The 23,957-nt window shown below is 31.9% G+C and overlaps 1 protein-coding gene across 1 annotated transcript in view; it reads right to left on the bottom strand.

Moving 5' to 3' along the window:
* RALGAPA2 (Ral GTPase activating protein catalytic subunit alpha 2) overlaps nucleotides 1-23,957 on the bottom strand; it is a 387,908-nt gene that overhangs the window by 227,979 nt on the left and 135,972 nt on the right. Inside the window, 3 exon segments of the mRNA XM_074287744.1 lie at nucleotides 20,359-20,514; nucleotides 20,800-20,898; nucleotides 21,528-21,721. Coding sequence (XP_074143845.1) covers nucleotides 20,359-20,514; nucleotides 20,800-20,898; nucleotides 21,528-21,721 — 449 coding nt within the window.

The raw sequence follows: 23,957 nt of genomic DNA, 5'->3' as shown, positions 1-23,957 counted from the left end.
TATGCAGCAACTATATAAAATATGTATACATATATTGGAGTTAACATGTATTTCAACATATTTAACATGTATTGTACTACCTGCCAGCTAGGGGAGGTAGTGGGGGGGAAGGAGGGGAAAATTTGGAACAAAAGGCTTTTGCAAGGGTCAATGTTGGAAATTTTTCCCATTCATATGCTTTGGAAATGAATAAATGAATGAATAAATGAACAAACAAACAAATAAATAAATGGATGGACAAATAAATAAATTAAAAACAAACAAACGGGGGGGGGGGGGGAAGAGAAAAAAGAAAAAACACTCAGCCCAGAGAGAGACCTCTGTGTGCAATGAATAGTAAGGAAGACACTGTCATTAATTTCACAGTATACACAAAGGGGGAGTAAGGTAGATCAGAAGAAGGCTAAGAAGAGCACTAAAAGTCAAATAAAGAGTTCCATATTTGATGCTGGAAGAAAAAACAACCCATTAGAGTTATATAACCTAGGGTGTGTCACAGGTAGACCTGAATTTTAGGAGATCAATTTGACAGTTGAGTAGAGAATGAACTTGAGTGGAAGAGACAAGGCAGGGACACCAGTAGATTTAAAATGCTATATGTTGTTCATCCTTTGTTTTCAAAGGGGACCAGTGACATCATGGGATGATAGCTTGACTTGCATGTAAACTGGATTTAAGTGAGGCACAGTAGCACCAAGTTCTTGTTTTCACTCTCAGTCATCAGAATTCAGTGGCAAGACAATAGTTAAGACAATTGGCTATACAGGAGGTGACCTTGGTCTTTCTAAATGAAAGTCTTTCCTAGGCCTCAGTGTATCTGAAGCAATATCCATTCATTGCCTAAAAAAACCAAGACAAAAGGCAGATTAATTTTCCATCACAAAAAAATATCAATCTTGGAGAGGAAGGCCCAGAAAAGCCTCTGGCCAGAACAAAAAACAATTGCTATTCACACTCATTTTAAGCCATCAAAAAATTAAATAAAGAGCCACAGAAACTTGGGCTAGGGGGTATTATTGGCCATTCAGTGAAAGCCAGAGTGATCTGGATTTAAAGAAGTAATTCCATTTTAAACAAAATAGGCTTTTTTAAAGCCTGTTTTTCCAGAACTATGTTTCAAGAAATCATAAAATGAAAACCAAGAAAAAATAAGATGTTCCAACTTTTTGTAAAGTAAATAAAGCCAGTTAAATCAAGATAATTTTATTTTTAAAAATCTAATACTCAAACCCCCAAAATATCTGACAAAACATAAGCAACCAAAAATATTCCTGTGTACATAACAGCCACATGTAAGCATATGGTACCCAAGTGAAGAGGGACCACATTTGGTGAAGAAAAAAAGGAGGAAGGGAAAAAAATGAGAGTGGGGGAGCAGCAGGAGAAGGAGAAGGAGCACTTCTCCTCTCAAGATTCTAACAATAACTCTCAGGAACTACACTTCTATTGTAGATCCTGAGGGCCAAATGCAGTAGTCCCCATTGGCAATTATGCTGTAGTCTCAACTGGTTCTTACCAAAGGTATTTATTTGCTCAGATAACATGGTAAAGATAGTTAATACAAAACATCTTTCTAAGAATCCAGTTTACGGGGCAGCTAGGTGGCGCAGTGGATGGAGCACCAGCCTTGAATTCAGGAGGATCTAAGTTCAAATCTGGTCTCAGACACTTGACGCTTCCTAGCTGTGTGACCCTGGGCAAGTCACTTAACCCCAGCCTTTAAAAAAAAAAAAAAAAAAAAAAAAAGAATCCAGTTTACTCTTTTCTCACAAATACACAGCATGCTTGGGAGAAGTAAGTTTAAACTTAGACCAAATAGTTGTGAAGCAAACATGCAAGAAATATATGTTACAAAGGTTTAGTTCACAAAACTTGCTCTTAAATCCTTCACTCTGTGTAGATACTTTATGTAATACTCTTTGTTGTGGTAAATAAATTTAAAAGGATACTAGTGTGATGGAGGTATAAAAAAATTTAAGGAAAAGATGGTTTCCAAAAGGTATGGAAAGATTTATATAAACTGAGGAAGTCAGATAAGAACTAGAACAATTTATATTACAGCATCAATATTATTAAACTGAATAATTGTGAAACACTTAAGAACTCATCAATTAAAAGATTAAACTCAATTCCATGAGACTAATAAAGAAGAAGGTTGCCTACTTCATGTCAGAAAGGCAACTAACTAATATTAAGGGGAATATTAAGCATTTTGCTGAGGGGCATAAAATTAGTTTGGCTGAGAAAAATAGAAGAGATATAGAATACATTGAAGAAACGGTGTAGAGTCAAGTAAAGATTTTTGAAGTTTAGGTAAGATTTGGATGTTTAAAGGAAAGGAGAGGCATTTGGCAAGGGACAACAAAAATCAACTTTCTTAGGTCCTTAACAGACCACATAGTTTTTTTTGTTTTTATTTTTCTTTTTTCATAGTTCATCAAGAATACAAATAGTTAACATATTTATTATGGAATTTTAGCATATGTTCAACATCAGAAAAGCACTGAAAACTACAAAAAAATAATGGAATGAAAGGCTATAAACTGCATATGTTGTTAGGAAAAAAAAAAAGTGGGAGAGCGTAACCTATCATTTGGTCTTTTTTAAATTCCGCACATCATACAGCTCCCTCTGCAGCTTATTTTTAATGAGAATAATATGGAAGAACTATTACTCAAATGAAACTTTAACAAATTAATATCTTACAAAACTTCAGAAGACTGAAAGTGAAGCTACCTAAGAGACTCTATGAGAGAGTTCTTACGTTAAAAGAATTTATCATGTCAAATAAAGCAAATAATTTATCTCTGAAAAAATAGCAGTACAATGGCAAGGATTTTTGTGATTCCTTCTTCACAAAAAAAATTTATAAATAATAATAATTTTAAAAGATACTTCAAAATCTTTCAGAAGGAGGCTGTTGTACTTATATTTGAAAAGGTTGGAAGGTAGAATTCCATTTCTTCTTCTTTATCCAATCAATTCCTTATACTTTTTATGTAAACGAACTACAAAGGCCATTGATACCCCTTGTACTGAGACCGCATAAAAACATCAAATTGAAAAGAGCTTGAAAACTATAAATTTATTTTAAACTTTTTCTAATTAACCATAATTATTGTTGTTCATAATGAAGTCCATTCTTGTATATACCATGCATTTAGCTATAATCTGAATTGCACAAATGAGTGAAATTATGACACACATGTATTTTCACAGAAACATTTTCATCTTTTGAGTTTAGTTAGCTCCATTGTTCTTCCATTCTTGCTTGTCAAAACTATCTAGAATATATCCATCACAATTAATTAAGACTTACTACACACTGGTTTTCATTAAAAATTAAATCATCCCCTAGGATAAAGTCAAAGTTTCAAAGAAATTCAATTGATACATAGTACTATTAAGCACTTCTTTATTTCCAAACTGAAGTGGTACTATGAGTCTGCCAAAAGTGGCAAATACAATTCAGAACAATGACTTCATTTTAATCACTCTTCAAACTCACATCCTAACAAAAACCACGCTATATATTCAAAATGATTATTTAGTTTGTTATAATAAATAACAAAATACTACTTAGTTTAAACTACAATATGAGATCTTGTATACTTTTTAAAAGCACTGGTCTAAGAGTCAAAAAACTTGAGGTGGTGTCCCAGTTCTGTTACTCACTAGCTACATGAGCTTCAATAAATTAATCCCAATAAGTTCATTATAATCATTTATAAAACAGAGGTGTTTATGCTTATCATAACTCATATGAATCAAATGATTACACACATACATGAATACATGTATATGTGTGTATATATAGAATATGTGTATGTATGCATAAGTACATGTGTATGTAGGTATTAATACATATGTATTGCATGTGTGTATGAACACACACATACATATATAAAATCTCATTTGATATGTAAGTTAAACACACATATTACAAGTTCTTTATAAATTATTAACTGCTATGACAAATGTAAGATACTTTTATTAGAAAAATAAGAATTTAAACTATATGCACAGTTTGACCCAAGTGGTTTTGGAATTACATAATTCTTGCAAATATGTAATTAAAACTTAAAAAGACCATAGATATAATTTAATCCAAACCTCTCATTTTGAAAGCAAGCCACTAAACTCTGAGCCTGAGAAATGTAATGTAAATGGACAAAAGTGATATCACTGAATATCAGACAGAGCTCAGATTATCTTTACAATTTTTTTTTTATCTCAATGCTTTCTTGAAAAAAAAAAAGAAAGAAAGAAAACAGAAAAAACAAATAGGGAAAAAAAAGGAAGAAAAGCAATATATGAGGGCAGAAAAATCAAATCAATAAAATTGTAACTGATATCACAAAAACCAGAATAAAAGACATATTATACACAATCATATGACAGCAAAATTGTGAATACAAAAGAAGTTGTGGAATAGACAGAATAAAGCAGAATCAGAAACAATGGCGCTCAGGCCCAATATTTGATAAAGTAGAAAATAAATATTATCTGGGGAAAAAATTCCTCTTTCCCTCTTCCTTAGAGGCAGAGGCAATTACAAAAGAAAAAGAGATAACTTTGATGATATAAAATTGAAAAGCTTCTACATACACAAAATCAATGTATCTAATTCAAGAAAGAAAATGGTCAAACATTGAAAAAAAATTATATCAAATTTCTTTGAAAAATTTTGTAACCAAGGTATACAAACATCAAATATATGTATATTTACATATATGTGTATATATATAATATTTATAATATCACTTCCACAATATGGAAGTAGTCAAAGGAGATAAAAGAATAGTTTGAAAAAAAAAAGTGCAAAGTATTTAACCATATTAAAAAAGTTCCAAATCACTAATGATTAGAAAAATATACACCAAAACAACTGAGAGATTTCACTTCACATCTACAAATAATAAAAAATAATCAAAAATTTTAAATGGCAATTAGTCAATGTTAGGAAAGTTGTGGTATAATAGATATACTAATGCATTGTTAGCAGAGCTATGGAACACTACAACTATCTTGAAATTCACTTTTGAATTATATAAAGTGATTAAAGTGTTCTATATCCTTTGAACGAGAAACATCATTTCTGGGTTTATAACCAAAGAACATAACTGATAAGAAGTCCCTCCAAACAACAATATATTTATAGAACTTGTTGGGAATGGCAAAAAATTAGAAACAAAGTAGATGCCCATTAACTGAGAAATAGTTAAGTAAACTGAAGTTCATGAAATGGAATATTATAGTGCTAAAAGGAACAATTTATGTAATGAATACAAAGCAGTATGGAAAAATATAAAGTATATGAATTGGAGCTGAGTAATCAGAACCAAAAAACAATATATACAATGATTATAGCAATATAAGTGGAAAAGAATACCCTATCACTCCCAAAGAAAAAACCAAAAAGAAAATGAAGCAAAATTATAAGGATTAAGCATGGCTTGAAAAAAAGAGCTATGAGAGGATTTTCAATCTATTTCTTCATAGAAACAGGAAATCTCAAGCTACTGAATACATTCTTGGATATTTTCAATGCCTTGATCAATTGTGTTTGGTTTTTTTCCCTTTTGTCTTTAAAACAACAACAACAACAAATATTGTTAGTCATATAGCATAACTCTCTGGGAAGAGCTAGGAAAAAATGCTGAGGAAAACTAAAAAGATGTTTAAAAAAACAGTAAAAACTTTTCTAAAAGAGCAATGTATACAGAATAAAAGGAAAGAAATGAATTTTAAAATCCATACATAAGTCAAAGAAAAAAAAATCTATAAATAATTCAATAGATTAATGTTCTCACCAATTTGGATTCTCCTTCCCAATGTTATATCTAGTGTTTTGTAATTTTTGTCAATGTCTTAAAATAAAAGAGACATTTTTGTAATGGAGAAAACAGCAGCACAAATAATGGCCTCTGTTGTTAGAGCTTGTTGAATCCTTTTCAGTCCTTGTCCAACTGGTCCAATTCTTACCTGTGGCTCCAAGAAGCTCTAACATGCACAATGGCCGCAGCCTTAGATGGGCTGGATCAGGTTAAAGATAACTTATCATTGAGTTAGGGGAATGAAAGTAAAGACTTTTCCTCTCCCGCCCCAGGCTACATGAGACCAATTGGTCTAACAGCCATGAGGGCAGCTGAGGCAGTTGCTAGGGAGCACTTAAGCTTGGTCAGATATCAGAGACCCCAGGATTATCCACCATATCCTGGCCCATATTCAGTCACCCTGACTTTTGTTCTACTATTGAATTCTGATGAGTTTGGAGGAAAGAGGAAGACTAAGACTACTTTAGTATGGTAATGTAATGGTTCTCTAATTTCACATATAATCAGTAGGCTGCAATGATGTAATTACAATAAGATATGTAAGGGCTAAGAAGGACTAGACAATAGACATTCTATCTCTGACCAGCCTTGTGGTGACTCTCTCATGCCTTCTGCGCTAAGATCAACACTATGCCAGAATAAAGAATCTAGACACTATTCTTGACCATTCTTGTGGTGTCTATGCTGCTAAGACGAAGGTCTGTTCAAAAGACGTCTAGAAAGCTAGCCCAGACATTACAGATTTCCCTTTCAAAAAAAAAAAAACTTTAAGAAAAATAAAGTTTAACCAAAAAAAAAAAAAAAAAAAAAAAAAAAAAAAAAAGGTATGCTTTAATATGTATTCAGAAACAATCAGTTCTTTCTCTGGGTATGAATAGCATTTTTCATCATAAGTATTTCAGAGCAATTTTGGGTTATTGTATTACTGAGAATTACATGGTCTTAACAAATGCTTGTTGACTTTTTCTTGATTTTTATTTACAGAATTCCTGCACAAGTGTTGGCAAGTAAATTCCAACTTCCAAGTGAAGCCCCAATTCCAAACTTACCTTTTCAAATCCTTTCCTGATCAATACAGCCAGAAGCATCTTTCTTTTCTGAACTTCCATAAAACAATGTCTGTACTGCCCATCATGAACTTATTATACTGTTAAAACACCATATGAGGCGGCTTTTTCAAGCAAGCATGGCAAATTTCCTTAAATAAAGTATACATTTCTAGGAGGCAGCAACTTCATTTAATCTACCTTGGATTATTATTATATTATTATTATAGCGCTAATCTTAATAGTTTATACAGATTCGATCTTTCATTAAATACCTGTTTATGATAAAGATTAATATATTATATTATGTTTAAACTAAATTGACTTTGATAGATTGCCTGATAGAAAAAAAGGCAAATGATAAAAATTGTATTCAATTAATCTTATTATTTTATAAAATGAAAACAACTTTAGAAATATTTGTTTCTCTAGCCTTAAAAAGTTTAAGAATGTTCTTGTGTTTACTTAACCTAATTAAGGCTGCTCGGCTGTATATTGCCTCAATTTTTTAAAAAATGAACTGTATTAGAAATGTATCCACCCTAAATGTTCCAATGAAATGTATCTACATTAGTATTTAATCTTAACAAAGAAGAAACATGAGATGAATAGGCCCTTCAAGTTCCATGAGAATGTCTTTTTTTTTTTTTTTTAAACAAGGGGAAGGGGGAAGGTGGGGGTTGACTAAGCTTATTTGGTAAAATGAACTTTGCTGACATAATTAATGCAATCAAAATTATGGGAGAAAGTAAATTTTTTTAAAAATTGGTAGAAATTTAAGATGTATATCCTAATAAGAGATAGATACAAGAAAAAAAATCACAGAACTTCTTAATATTTTATTTGAGGAAAAGTATTTTCTTTTTTTTCCCCTCAACAGATACTAGAAAAATATATTTCTTTCTCCTCATATGTTATTAGTATTACTGAATTCCCAGCGTTGAAAATGATTTATTTTTCTTGGGAAAAGGTGATGCAATTATTACATATCACTACATGATACAGGCTGTCTGATGTTATTAAAAGATTCAGGTCTGGCCAATTTACAAGCATTTCCCCTAGACCTTGCTTTCCAAGTTCACTGCCGAGTCTTATTCTCATTGAGTGCACCCTTGGGATCTTTTTACAGACGACTGTTTATTATTTCATTATTCCATCATGTACCTCATGAGAGATCAGATAAATTTCTGATAAGAATCATGAGCCATCTTTAGTTTCTGGCATAGAATATTAAACTTTACTACATATAGATATTTTCTTTTGAATTGACATGAGATAAAAATTAATCTCAATTACAATTTAAAAAATAAATGTTTACACTTTAACCAAAACTAAAGAAACTAGCATAATAATAAGAGGTCTGAAATATGTTACATGAAATTAGCTATAATTTAGTAAGAACTGAAAGTCACACAAGAAAATTTAAATAAAATGTAAATATTACATTCAGCTTTTCAGGAAGAGGAAGAAAAATATATACTTGTGACCAAACAAGGTAGAGTGGAAAATACTGATTTGTGGGTTAGAGGACTACCTAGATTCATATCCTATCTGCCATCTTACTCTTGGCCAAGTCACTTACATTCTTTGGACCTTAGTTTCCTCATCTAGAAAATGAGGGAGTTCAACTAGAATGATCTCTATAATCCCTTCCATAGTTTTATAGATCTAAAATCATCTGTGTAGAAAACTCTTGGTCTGGAAACTCTCTTAATAAGTACTGTAAATTGAAAGTCTTAAACAATTACTAAAGACACTAAAAAAAAAAAAAAAAAAACAAAAAACAGATTTTCTTATCCATTATCCATACAGCTAGTAAGAATCAGACATTAGTTAGATCTGAATCCAGGTCTTCCTATCTCTAGTTTCAGCATCCTATTCACTGTCAGGCTGCCTTTCATATGAACATCAAGTGTATTTATTTCACTGTGTAAAACTGATCTGATGCATTTATACATTTGTTTGTATTTAGGAACAAGAGGAAGAAAAGGTTAATTAATGTTAAGAAATCACAATGCCATATGTGCATAGTTAAAGTTTGTGCATAAAGTTTTATATGATGAGAATGTAATAAGAATTTATGGTCGTCAGAAAATTAATCAAAATCACTGTAGTTAAGTCCTATTTTATTTAAACAAACAAACCAAAGCATTACAAGAAGATAAGATGATACATTATTAATGTTCAAGGAAGATCAGCTCTCTCTGCAATAGAAAAGAATGATAGGCTCAAATTGTCTCAAAAGTTCTGCATGAGAACCAGAAGATCACTGTATACTTCAACAACGATACTGTATGAGGATGTATTCTGATGGAAGTGGAAATCTTCAACATAAAGAAGATCCAACTCACTTCCAGTTGATCAATGATGGACAGAGGTAGATACACCCAGAGAAGAAACACTGGGAGGGGAATGTAAATTGTTAGCACTAATATCTGTCTGCCCAGGTTGCATGTACCTTCGGATTCTAATGTTTATTGTGCAACAAGAAAATGATATTCACACACATGTATTGTACTTAGACTATATTGTAACACATGTAAAATGTATGGTATTGCCTGTCGTCGGGGGGAGGGAATAAGGGAGGGGGGGTAATTTGGAAAAATGAATACAAGGGATAATATTATAAAATATATATATATATATAATAAAAAAATTAAAAAAAAAAAAAAAAAAAAGTTCTGCATGCAAATTATCAATTGTAACTTTTCAGTTATGTAGGCTTTGCATTTAAAAGAGAATTTTGCTTTGATGTCTTAAGAGAAAAATTACATTAAGACAAAATCTGTATTTCATTGTTAAAGAATAGTTTACTTATTTTAAGCAATGAAAATTCTCCAGTCTTTGATATGTTCTTAGAAACATGAAAATAAAATTCCTTTCTCTAACTGTCCTTTTCCATTTCACACATATTGATCTTTCCATATGTTTTCAATAAAAATGAATTAACAGGAACTGTTCTTAATAAATTCGACTCATGGATATTTTCATATTAAGATACTTTTGTGCAGCCAGAGGTGGAAGAGTTGGCAGAGCATTAGTAGAGAAATTGTCCTTGAGGAAAGCATAGAGAGAGAGCTTCAAAAGTTAGAGAATTCATGAGATAGGAAAACAACCAAGGAAAGAAGTTTCTAGGTTATGAGAGGATAAAGAATGCATCACATAATATTAGGACCAGGACAAAGATAAATTAGAAAGAAGAGAATAAAGCTAAGAATTTAAAATCCAAGCTAAAAATAACTTTAGATACTTGTTAAAATGGTATGTCAACCACCATAGCAATGCATAGAAGACTGATATTGAATCCAAAGGGATCATCTTGGTAAAAATCCCAAAAAATTCAAAATACACAGATTAATAAGAACTTTCATCAATTCCTTTACTTCCCCTTCCCCTTCTCCTTTGAATACAAGTACAAATTTGACATTTGAAACTTAATAAGTGTGTGACACTATTGTGAAGTCACTTAAGTTCTATTTGCTTCACTTTCCCCAAAAGTAAAATGGGAATGATAATAAAACCCATCTCAAAATAGGAGTTGTGAGGATCAAATTAAAAATATGTAAAGTATTCCACACAGTGCTTGGCATAATAAATGCTAGTTATTTTCCTTTTTTTCCTCTCTAGCTCCCAAGAATGACAAGAGTGAATGAAAGCTTTTATTCTTTCCTCTTCAAAAATAAAAGAAAATGATTTTCAGTAACTCTGCAAAAATCATAAATACTTACACTGTAGTAAGTTTTTACATGATAAGGTAATCTTGTTAGCTAAAGTAAAATTCTGCATTTAATAAATAGCTCCTTCCAGAAAATTGCTTAAAGTAAATCAATATTCTTTTATTAAGTGCCAGTCTCTGTGCTTGACAACAGAGATATAGAAATGAAATAATTCCTACCGTTTGGGAGATTACATTTGATTTTACACATTATAAGTATCTTTATACACATTTGCATAAATACAAAAATATATACAAAATAAGTATAAGATTTTCAGGGAGGAGGAAGCAGCAGCTAAAGAGATCAGGAAAAAGATTTCAAGAAGAAAATGGTCCATAAGCTAAATTTTGATAAAAACTTGATATTACAAAGGGGAAAGGTGAATGTAAAATGTATTTCAAGGACAAGGGACAGGTGGTACAAATACACAAAGAAAAGAGAGAACCACTTTGGCTGAATCTTAGATTGAGTGAAGGGGAGTAATAGGATATAAATCTGGAAAAGTAGGCTAGAGCCTGATTGTGAATGATTTTAACTACCAGAGGAGTGAATATTTGATCCTAGAGGCAATAAAGAACCACTAAGGATTTACAATAATAAGACTAAAAAAATTTGTTCCCTACAAATACACCACAGATAGTACAACTATCCATGGTTCTTTGCAAAGATATTAATCTTCCATAGTTTTGTATATTAGATATGAATTGTTCATTTTAGTCAACTCATTTATTGTCGTCTACACAACAGTTATTTCTTGACAGTATATCACTAAAAAAAAAAAAACAACCTATTACATTATTTGAAAAAGTCATGCTAGACAGGGTAATTTCTTAAAGTATGTCATTTTTTACAACAAGAAATCTTTTGTGAAACTTAAAAAAAAAATCACTGTGCTGTCATTAGTCTTTTTTTTTTAAGAACCATTTCATTTTTTTAAAGGTCATAAAATGTATACTGTTGAGCTTTCATGCTCAACTTATGATCTATTACTATTATTTCAATTGTCACTTACAGGACAGTTTGTCAGCAAGTTTCCTGTTTTTAATATAAATCCAATTTATAAAGATACAATAGATGATCACACTAAAAATATCCTGGTTCTTTCAGCAATTTTCCAGATAAGCTTTCTAAATAATGAAAATATTAGTGCATGGCTAGAAATAAGCAGTCAAGTGTGCCACCCAGAGGCAGAAATCAGAAATTCAATTTAGGACTAAAGTAATTTCAACCTGCAATGGAAAAATTTATTATTTTGAAAATGTGTTATTTTGAATTAGCCCACTCAAAAGCACAGGAATTTTAAGTAACAAAATCTCTTTATATAGGCAAATTCTAAGTTGTGTTTTTCTTTTTCCCCCCTCAATCCAACTGCTATTTCTGATATCAGAGTCCATAAAAATGTAAATTTCTAGACAACTCTTTTATAGCTCCAGACATTCAGAACCAGGTTCTATTGAGGCCATACATTGCAAAACACTAACTTTTATGGATAAGGACAATGAGGCTCAGGAATATCAAAGTCAATGATATAGCAAGCATCAGAGAAAGAATTTCAGCCTGGATCTTCTGACTCTGAAACCAATAACACATTTTCTATTGTACCATATCATAACCTGACATCACTAAATGCAATTACCTTTTACTACAGGAAAAATAGGAATTAACTATCTATTATGGCAAGAATGACATTTGACAAGAGAAAATATAAATAAATGGCTAATGGGAGACAGTGTAGAAGAGTGGACAGAGGATTTGGTTTAAAATCCATATCAGTCATATATTCACCAATGCAAGCTTGGAAAAGTCACTTAAATTCTCTAAACCTACAAAAATCCTATGTAAAATGAGAATCATTCCTAGCTCCAAATGAATTTTTCTATTTCCTTTTAATTACTTGTAAAGTATGTATACACACACATTTATGTGTATGCATATATAGCATACTGTGGCCATTATATAAATATACTAAGTGTATATTCAAAAATACATTTTGGTTTTTTAAAAGCCACCATGACCTATAAGAGATTCAAAGCAAAAGTTAAATTTAGTGACACAATGTCCTGCTTTAATGAGTAGAAATTCTATTCTTTTGACAAAAGATTAAAGTTTATCCTTTACACCCTTTTTCAGAAAAATTACACTGAGGATCCTTACGGTAATTATGTGGTTGCTAATTTGAACTTAGCAAAGTATATGAGGAAACTTATTCACATCAAAGAAAAACAATTACCCACTCCCCCCCCCCAAAAAAAAAAAAACTATTCCACATCCTAAAGCTTCTCCTAACCATTCAGGTTTATAATCCCAATATCATATTTTTTTCTTCACTCAAAATGAATATACATACATAATCTGTTAAGTCTCATTTCTCGCTCCAAAAAATGTATGTTCTATATCCCCCTTTCTCCATTCACATTGCCAATATATATCACTTCATATTTGGACTATTGCAAAAGCTGACTAATTGGTCTCCCTGTCTCAAATCTTTTTTTCTTTTTTAATATTTTTTCTTATTTTATTTTATTTTGACAATTGCCAAACCTTTTATTCCAATTTTTCCCCTCCTTCCCCCCTCCCCTCCCCCAGATGGCAGGTTGATCAATACATGTTAAATATGTTAAAGTATAAATTAAATACAATATATGTAGACATGTCCAAACAGTTATTTTGCTGTACAAAAAGAATTGGATTTTGAAATAGTGTACAATTAGCCTGTGAAGGAAATCAAAAATGCAGGTGGACAAAAATAGAAAGATTGGGAATTCTATGTAGTGGTTCATAGTCATCTCCCAGAGTTCTTTTACTGGGTGTAGCTGGTTCAGTTCATTACTGCTCTATTGGAACTGATTTGGTTCATCTCATTGTTGAAGATGGCCAAGTCCATCAGAATTGATCATCATATAGTATTGTTGTTGAAGTATATAATGATCTTCTGATCCTTTCACTCAGCATCAATTCATGTAAGTCTCTCCAGGCCTTTCTGAAATTATCCTGCTGGTCATTTCTTACAGAACAATAATATTCCATAACATTCATATACCACAATTTATTCAGCCCTTCTCCAATTGATGGGCATCCACTCAGTTTCCAGTTTCTGGCCACCACAAAGAGGGCTGCCACAAACATTCTTGCACATACAGGTCTCTTTCCCTTCTTTAAGATCTCTTTGGGATATAAGCCCATTAGCAACACTGCTGGGTCAAAGGGTATGCAGTTTGATAATTTTTTGAGCATAGTTCCAGATTGCTCTCCAGAATGGCTGGATGTATTCACAATTCCACCAACAATGTATCAGTGTCCCTCTTTTCCCACATCTGCTCCAACACTGCACATTATCTTTGCCTGTCATTCTAGTAAATCTGACAAGTGTGTAGTGGTATCTCAGAGTTGTCTTAATTTGCATTTCTCTGATTAATAATGACTTGGAGAATCTTTTCATATGGCTAGAAATAGTTTCAATTTCTTCATCTGAGAATTGTCTGTTCATATCCTTTGATGTCTCAAATTTCTCCCCATTCCAATCAGTTGACAAATAATCTTTCTAAAGTACAAGTCTAACCATGTTACCTCCTAACTCAATAAAGTCCAAAGGCTCACTTCACCCTCAGGATTGAATATAAAGTCTTCTATTATGCTTTTAATACTCTTAAAAAAACTAGAGAAAAACATAAGCCTAAGTTTTTCAAAACTATATGTGTATAGATTAACAATTCCATATTTCATAATGGGCGTATTTCATAAAGTGGCAGAGTGAATAAAAAATATCATAATCTATTGCTTATAAGAAACACATTAAAAAGCAAAGACATACACAGGATAAATATGAAAGATTAGAATAAAAATTACTCTACATTAAGTGAATCTAAAAAGGCAGGAATAAGTAGTCATGCTATCAAAGAAATCAAAATTTCACCCCAAAATGGAGATAAATAAGGAAATTATATTAGGTCAAAAGAAAGCATATCCACAAAAACTAATATTATTATTAAACATATATATTTCAATTCTAAAGCATCAAATTAACAGAGGAAAAACTTAAGTGAATTACAAGAAAATATAAATAACCCAATAATAGAAGTCTTTAATGTACCTCTCTCTCATATCTGGACAAATATGACTGAATTTTTTTTCAAAGGGAAATGTAGAACTGAATAAACTGGGGGAATTACAACTAAAAAACTTATGGCATCTTTTAAATTATACTGCTATAAGAAAAAATATATATATATGTGTGTGTGTATACACACACACACACACACACACACACACACACACACACATTCATGATAACACATAGAATTATACCCTGCTATAGTTCAAACACAGCATAAAATGAAGAAAATAAAAATTCTTTTAAATTACAGCAAAAAAGAAAAAAATAGATGAGATCACAATATTATTAAATATGAGAATCATCTGAACCAGTTATAGAAATAGACATTAACAAGAAGTAAAAAGAATTATCACCACAGTTACATGGTAAAAAGAAAACAAAACAAAACAAAAAAAATTGACAATATAAAAGTAGAGGATCACTTTCAAAAATATCAAATATCTGAACTAAAATCACACCAAATAGATAACTTAAATAATCCAATCCCAGAAAAGATAGAACTGCAAAGAAATTTTTTTAAAAATTCAAGTCTTACAGAAACATTAGAGAATTCTATTAAACTTTTTTTAAAAAACACCAATACTACTCAAGTTATTTTCAAAAACTGAAGAAGAAAAATTCTACCAAATTCCTTTTATGAGAAAAATAAGCTCCTAATACCTAAACTCAGGAAGTATAAACAAAGGAGAACTATACAATGTCATTAGTGAAGTTTTTTTTTTAGACTTTAAATAAAATCTCCTTTAAAAGGCTACAGCAATTCATACAAGAAATAATTCATTATGACCAACTTGGATTTACATTAAGGATACAGGGATGGCTCAACATTAAGAAAGCAATTAACAATATTAATAATGTTAGAATTGTGCTACTGATAGGCTAGCTTGACCCTAGCTAACAAGTGACTCCAAGTTTGACCACTGATTGACTAGCTTATGGATTAGAAGGTTCCTATGTAAACAAAACTGGTTGAGCCAACTACATTAAGACAAAGAATGCAGAGCTCTCTTGATTATAATCAGTTTAATAAATTAGCAAACTTCATCTAATCTAACTATGCAAGATCGGCAAATTTTCCTAATCACGATGTCCTTTGGAGAGGATGACATCCAGACCATCTGATTGCCCCAAGGTCTTCCATTCAGTCCCTGAAAATTTGCCAAGCAACAATAATTTGATATAATGGCAAAGATCCAGAAATTGGGCCCTCTCTATCAGACAAGAATGGCTGTAAGTTTAGGGAGCAAATACACTTATATGGCTAGGAAAAACTGCCTGATATGATCCTTTGAGCATTTATATTCCTTTTTGATACCATATCCATAGCACATGATTACCTCAATAGACAGAAAACTGACAAACTGTGAGTGTAAACAAACCCATTTTTTTTTTAATATAAAAAGCATCAAACTAAAGTAACATATGTAATGGGGATGTACTAGGTTTTCTAATTCAAAGTTGCTTAATTTCCTTATTAGTATTTGATACAATTTTGGAAATGCTACCAATAGCAATAAGACAAAGAAATTTAATAATGATATTAAAGAATGGACAGGGGAGGGAAGAAAACAAACATTTATTAAATACCTTTTATGTGTCAGGCACGGTGCTAAGTGTTTTTCAAATAGTATCTTCATCTCATATCCACATCAACCCAGGGAGGTAGATGCTATTATTATTCCATTTTTATATATATACATATATATATATATGTATATAAAATATATACTATTATTATGCCATTAAGACATTAAGATGCTTGGGGGGGAGGGGAGAGAGAGACAGAGAGACAGAGAGACAGAGAGACAGAGACAGAGAGAGAGAGAGAGAATATGATCCTAATTTGCTGAAAAGAAATCACTGATCCAGACACATCAATTTTGCAATTTTTCCCACAAGAGTATTCATCTACTAACTTGGTGCCTTTTCACTTGAAAGTCCCTGGGATTGGAGGGGCAAAACAGTTGAGGTTCTAAAAAAAAGAACAGGTTTAAATTTCAGTGACAATCAGTATTGGTCAGTGACCTTTGTACTTCCAGACTGAGAAAAATTGGGAGTCTCCTCCCTTCCCTTTAATCATCTAGAGCCTCAAGGTTCTCCCAGAATAAAAACCCATCTTTTAAATAATAATATCTTTCTGCAATCTTGTCATCAATGGCTGGAGGATAAAAGGTTCATCAGCCAAAGTTTGAAAGAATATGGAGGAAGTCTGGGGAGAAATATCATGTGACACTCCAATATCTAGAGAATAAAAACTGCAAGATACTAAAGAGCCAGGGAGAGGCTCCAAAAAGACACCAAAAGGTCATAGCATATTGCCAATGAATTTTACACAGTAAACAAAATTTAAAATATCATTATCTAAAAGATATAAAAGGCTGAAAAAATAAGTATAATCATAAATGCTAGAAAGGTCTGTCTTAGAAAGGTGCTTATTTCCTTCTTTATAGATATGGGGAACAATCAGGGTAGAATATTACCCATATTTACTTCAGATTCAGTTGTTTGGTTTTGCTGAACTGCCTCTCCCTTGCCCCCCCCCCTTTTTTTTTCCTATTCTACTTTAAGGATCAAATTGCTGGTTAGAGGAAGGAAAACAGAGGGACTTTTTTTTTATATTATGAATAAAAATTAAGAAAAAAAAAATAAAAACTCATCTGGGTAAACACTGAGCACCATCACTTAAATTGGACTATTATATTCTGGTCAAGAAACTACTAATCAATATAATCAATTAGTTGTGTTGTAGAAATGACAATTTGGCAAATGTAGGAAAGATAAATTGGAGAAGAAAGAACCAGGATGATCAATTTGAAAACCACTGCAATAGTCCAGTGATAAAGATCTAAGTGGTGGTTTTATAGGTGGAAAAGGAAAAAAAAGAGCTAGGGAAGATATTTGGCTCCTGATAGGGAAGAAAGAATCAGGATCAAAGTAAGATGAATGGATGAAAAACAAAAGATGTGAGAGATGTTTTATGAGTTTAAAAAAAAAAAAATTGTCCAGATTGGACAATTGTTTGAATAAAAAAGAGTGAAAGTGACCAGATCATTCAGAGATCTTATCCTGAAAAAGGCTACCCTTGGAGAAATTCTAGAAGCTAAAAAAGCCAAAATAGGTGTCCAGAATCGCCTACGCCTAGTGCTGAGGCAGAACTGGCAAAAACCAGAAGCCCCAGGAAAATCTTGTCCAAGGTAGGCCACCTAGGAGCCACAATAGGAAAAGGCCTTGGGGCATAGCCAAAGATAGGAGATGTGAGACAAGGAATGGGGGTAGGGTGGGTTTGGAAAAGGAAGTGCATGGGGAGACAGACAATAGAAGCCCCAAATATCAAGGATTCCAGAGGCTGAGAGAGCCTAGTGAAGTGCTGACATAAGGGAAGGCATAGGAGAAAGCCCTATAAGAGAGCCAATAATGGAAGCTAGAAGACAAATACCATAATCTTGTCATTAATGATTACAGGATAGTGTCATCAGCCATAAGAGCCATGAAAGAATACGTAAGGAAGTTTGGGGGGAGATATTATGAGCTGTCTTGGACAACTACAAGAAAAAATTCATATAACTAAGTCTAAAAAGCAAATGGTTATGTGAGGCTCAACAAACAGTAACAAACTAGTTACCTAGCCTACTAGGTACTGGGTACTATGATTGTTATTGTGCACTTCAAAGACAAAAGCAAAATAATTCTTATTGATAAGAAGCTTAAACAGATCTAGAAGGAGTTCAAGAGAGAAATTAGAGATCAACTTTGATAGATTTGAGAGTTATCCAGAGCTAATCACTGAATGTAGTAGCTGATGAGATCATCAAGCAAGTGTGGAAAGAAAAGAGAAGGGCTCACAGCAGAGCCATACTTTTTATAGTGTGAAGAAGGATGCTGAGTGAGCAAAGTAGACTGAGGAGTGGTCTAAAAAATATAGGGAGAATAGCCTTGTTCCAGAAACCCAGAAAGGAAAATATTTCTACAAGGATAAATTTCTATATGGGAGAATTCAACTTCAAAAGCTAAATTTATTGCCAAGAAGAATGAGTACTGAGAAAAAATGAATGGATCCGGCAGTCATGAGATGTCTGATAAACCTGAGTTTTTTTTGAGTAGTGGAGTCAGAAACCAGTTTCGATGTGGTTAAATGGAAGATAAAGAAATAAAAGAGTACAAGCTTGAATGAATGGCAAAATTAAAGTATAAGAAATTAAAGACTGTAGATACTTCGATATTTTTATGGCCAATGCAAAAAAAAAAAAAAAAACGCTCAATAAATGAAAAGCCCTGAGTATCAATCCACTAATATGAAAAATGAAAGGATTAGTGAAATTCTGAAAAGAACCTCTAAAGAACTTTTCCACCTCTAAATCCATGATCAGCTGAACAGACACCAAAAGCTCCAAATTCAAGATCCTATGGGGCTTTCAACTTTGAACCTCTAATTTATGTAGAAAAGCTGCTTTCAACAAGTATAGAAATATTACAATCTTTAGGGTTATGTATGGTATTAATCAGCAAATCCTGGTAAAGTACTTCCAGTTTATTTACAAATGTAGACTCATTTATTTAAAAGAATGTTCAAGAAATAATTTTAAACAAATAATGGTGAAGGGACACCTCGAAATAGCATTCCCTCCAATCTATTTAATTCTAACAATCACAAGGTATATATATTAAGTACCTACTATAAGATACATTTTGCTAAGTACTGAAAATATAAAGGAAAAAAAAAAGTACAGTGGTAACTAATAGGTTTTACTTGAACTACCTCTTTCTCTATAAGCCTTTATTATATTTTAGCTGTGCAATTTTGGGATGTGCAAATTGCCACTTCTATGTCGCTCTCCTAATTATTGGAAATTCAATAGAATAAGATCTTTAGACAGTTGCTAGTGTCAAGTTCTCTTCTTTTCAGTTTGGGAATAGTTCTTTGGAGAAGGGGAATGTAGCCAGTTGCCACCCCTTCCCTTGGCCCACCTTCCAAAATCAATAATTATAAAAATTTGGGGAAATCACAAATAGAACACCATTAAAAAAAAAAAAATTTGAGTAACTTAGTTTTATAAGTGTAGATACTTTTCACAGATAGCATCTCCTTCTGAAGTAACTTATTAACAACTTTATTAGAATTATGATAGCCACTTCAATGAAAAGCCATTAACATGCAAAATATTATCAAATGTCTTAAGACTATAGACACAACATTCTCTTTCTCTAAAATGTCTCAAAAGCCGAGTCTAAAGCAAGAACAGAAATGCTCTTACATCTACAAATACCATACTATCCTGACAGTAATTAAATAAATACAAGCCTACTTTTGAGGATCAGTCTAATTTGATATACAAAAAAGCCCCTAATTTACTACAGAATTTTTCAAATAATGTGTATAAAAACTAACTTGGCATTGCCATTTTTAAAATCTAAAGAATATATGGAAGAAGTTAGAAGTCACTCGCAAAAAAATAAAGACATATTTCAGTAAACAAATTTAATAGAAGCATCCTTAGAAAAGCATTTTCTTCCTCTCCATGATGTCTTTAGAGAAATCCATTCAAATTCAATTCTTAAATTATTTTTATCCAAACTATCATATTTTTTTAAAAACTGATAGGCATTTGAAATTATAATCACAATAAATTAGAGAACAAAGAACATACCTGATCTTCACTAGTTAAGCCAATGTGCATCACAAGATAAAAATGCACTAGGAAATCAGAGTTTGGCAAAACATCTTGGCGTCTGGTCATCATAGCACAGATTAGTCTGTATGCTTGCAATTTACCTTCTTTATATTCATTTGGCAATGTAGCAGCCTGAAAAGAACAAGTAATTTTTACTATTGCCCAATTTATGTTGTTCGATATTGCAATAAAATTCTATACACTGACAGTGAATCTTAATATATTATATGTATCTCTTTACACTAATCTTAATGTCTTTTTATAGTTCATATATATGTATATAATTTTTAAATTATGTTTTCTTCTTTGTTAAATGGAAGAAATGAGAGGAGGAATACATTGGGATGTAATAATGTGAAAAACAAAAATCATCAATAACTTTACATTACATTTAAGGTAAGAAACTCCTTAACTCACCTTAAACAGCCATGATGCAAACATTCGAAGGGGTGGGATCAAGACAGGAGGAGATGGAGAAGTTTGATTATCCAAACTTATTGCTAGATTATCCCGTATCTAAACAGAAGGAATATTCATTAGAAGGAATATTATTAATAGGACCATAAAAAATACTAAAGATAACAAAAACATTTGCTCAAAATTCTTCCCTGATTTTTATAAGATAAATAAGAAAATACAAGTCTATAAATATTTTTTCAACCTATATCCCAAATATTAAACTCTGAGAATTATATCTTTGTCTTTTTATAAATGGACTGGCACTGATATAATGAAATGATACCATTTTCAACTTAATTTTAATTGTTAATTTTGTTAACATTAACATTAATTTTGTTTAAATTGTCAATTTAATTCTTTGTTACAACAGAATGAATGAATGCTTATTTGGCAGTGTCTATTTTTTATAAAAGTGACAGAAATTATTTATGAATTTCAATATGTTCCTACCCAAATTCTGTCAGGTCATTTCTTGAGAAAACAAAATAAAAATAAAATCATTATATAAAAATTTTTTCCTGTTTTTAGTCTAAAATTCCTATTCTTTATTTGGTTTTTACAATAAACATAAAATAAACTCAAACTCAAATATCTAAGTTATATCCTGAATGTAGCAAACAGCAGCAACATTTTAATAGTAAATAAATTGTACTATGTTAGAGAGAAGGTAAAGCAGAAAAGAATACCTTTGCTAGTTTATACCAGAGTTCATAGAGATAGCCAAAAACTTTGGCATGAATTTTGGGTGAATGGATCTTATTAACATCTCCAAGGATTCCCAAGATTCTTCTCCATAGAACAGCAGCAGAATCTGGATGCCAACCTATAAGATTCCCACCAGCAATTATACTGCAATCATCAGCAAGACATTCACTGCTATCTGTAAAAATAAAACATACATATACACAATTTGAATCATATAATTTATATTCCATTATTATAGTTGGCTTCCAGGAATAACTATCTTCAATTTTGAACTTCACAGACACTGAGTAAAAGCTATAAGCTTCTATAAAAAATGTAGAATGACTGAGAATGTAGAAATATTAGAAAGTAAGATATATGAGAAGAAGGTAAAGTATCAGGGATCACTCAAATCAAATAAGGTTAAAGATTAAGATGTCAAAATCAAAGAATCTGAGTTGAAAGGAACCTTGGTAACCATCTAGTGAAAGCAATCTAGACAATAACATGTCTAAGAAGTGATTGTCCAACCTGTTTAAATCTTTTGAGGATGGGGAACTCACTGTTCCTTGACATAAGTTCTATGAGTAAAGTAAGATTTATTTTGTCTATTTTTTTTTTTTTTTTTGGTTGAGGCAGTTGGGGTTAAGTGACTTGCCCAGGGTCACACAGCTAAGAAGTGATAAGTGTCTGAGGTCAAATTTGAACTCAGGTCCTCCTGACTTCAGGGCTGGTGCTCTATCTACTGCGCCACCTAGCTGCCCCTAAATTTGTTTTTTTGATCTCCCACCTATTTCTCTTGATTTTGCCCTTGGGTGCCAAATGAAACAAAGGGGAAGAAAGCAGAACAACGTTTTTGACAACACCTATATGCTTGGCACTGTGTTAAGTACTTTTACAAATGTTATTTTTTCTCAAAACAACCTATACAGACTAGGTGTTATTGTTATTCCCATTTTATAGTTGAGGAAAGTCAGTTTTCTGAAATAGTTGAGGTACAAGTGTAATTCCTGGCCATCGAGACAACCTTTGAAATTCTTGAAGTAGGTATGATCATTCTGAGCATTTTTTCTCTACACTAAAATCTCTAATTCCTTCAAGGAATTTTTATGAGACAAATTCTGATTGTCCTTCACTGGGCAATTTCTTTATCTGGGACACTCAGAATTGAACACAATGATTAATATAAAACAGATGAGTTCTGATACAGGAAGCATATATCATTGATACCTTTATCCAAGTCATTAATAAAAAAGTTCAAATAGCACAGTACCAATTACAGATTCTTAAAGTACTGCCTGGAGAATTCCTACTTCACTGACACTTAACTAGTAACCATCATGACTTAAATCTGACCATTTAAGTAATTAAGAATTTTATTATTGTATAGTTCAAAGCTTCTTATACTGTGAGACATGGTTCCTTTGGGGGTCACATAACTGAACATGAGAATCACAAAATATCAAGTCTGAACAACCTCAAAGATGTTCTACATCCTGCAGTATCAAATATTCCACCAAGATTTAATTCTTTATATAAAAAGATAAGCACATTCAACTAATTTTATGCATATTTGCTTTTGTATTTATTTAATATAAATGGCAACATTTTATATATGTGTGTGTGGGTACATATGTACACCCATATATATGTACGTACCAAAGAATTGTTTTAAAATGAATTTCATTTTGATTTATTAACAGTAAATATTTGATATACCCATATACCCAGGGGCGCATAAAAATTTCTCAGGCAAAAAAGGGTCACAAGTGGAAAAAGTTTAAGAAATTTTGGTCTAGTCCATATATCTCCATCATTTTCATAAGAACCAAATGAGATCCTTGTTCAAAAGTTTTTATATTTAATCTAAATTTAAAGTCTAAATAAAATATGTTCACTCCCCCTACTCATCAACCAGTTAAGTAATGCTGTCAGAAAAAAAGCTGTCTATGATGACCTGTTCTTGACAAAGCCATGGTATCTGAAATAGGATAAGGAAAGGACTCAATGAAAAAGATGACAAATAGAGGAAGATAAAGAAACAAGGAAGAAAAGTTATTTGCTAAGAGGTCAGTAAAGGAAGATAAAAGTAGTTGGGTATCTTTATCAGTTTATGAAAGAGCATGACAACTTTAGAATTGGATTTCTCAAAAGAAATACTGGTGAGAAAGACAAAGACTCTGCGTTCATTTCCACTCAATTCCTTTCCTAATTCAATTCCTAATCTCCTCCTATGTGCTTACTCCTCTCAACTATACACAAAGATGGTCCTGATCTTACCATCACCCACAGATGAACCATATCTATTTTCAGGAATTCTGAAATCCCTTTACCCAGCCATAATCAATTGGCATCCTACTTCTTCTACTTTCTTTTACATAACTATACACTTCCTCTGCAACATGACCTCCAATCCCCTGACTTCTCAATTC

The sequence above is a fragment of the Sminthopsis crassicaudata genome, chromosome 2 (genome assembly GCF_048593235.1).
Source record: "Sminthopsis crassicaudata isolate SCR6 chromosome 2, ASM4859323v1, whole genome shotgun sequence".
NCBI lineage: Eukaryota > Metazoa > Chordata > Mammalia > Dasyuromorphia > Dasyuridae > Sminthopsis > Sminthopsis crassicaudata.
The sequence above is the reverse complement of the archived record's forward strand: the minus strand, read 5'-3'. Positions and strand labels throughout refer to the sequence as shown.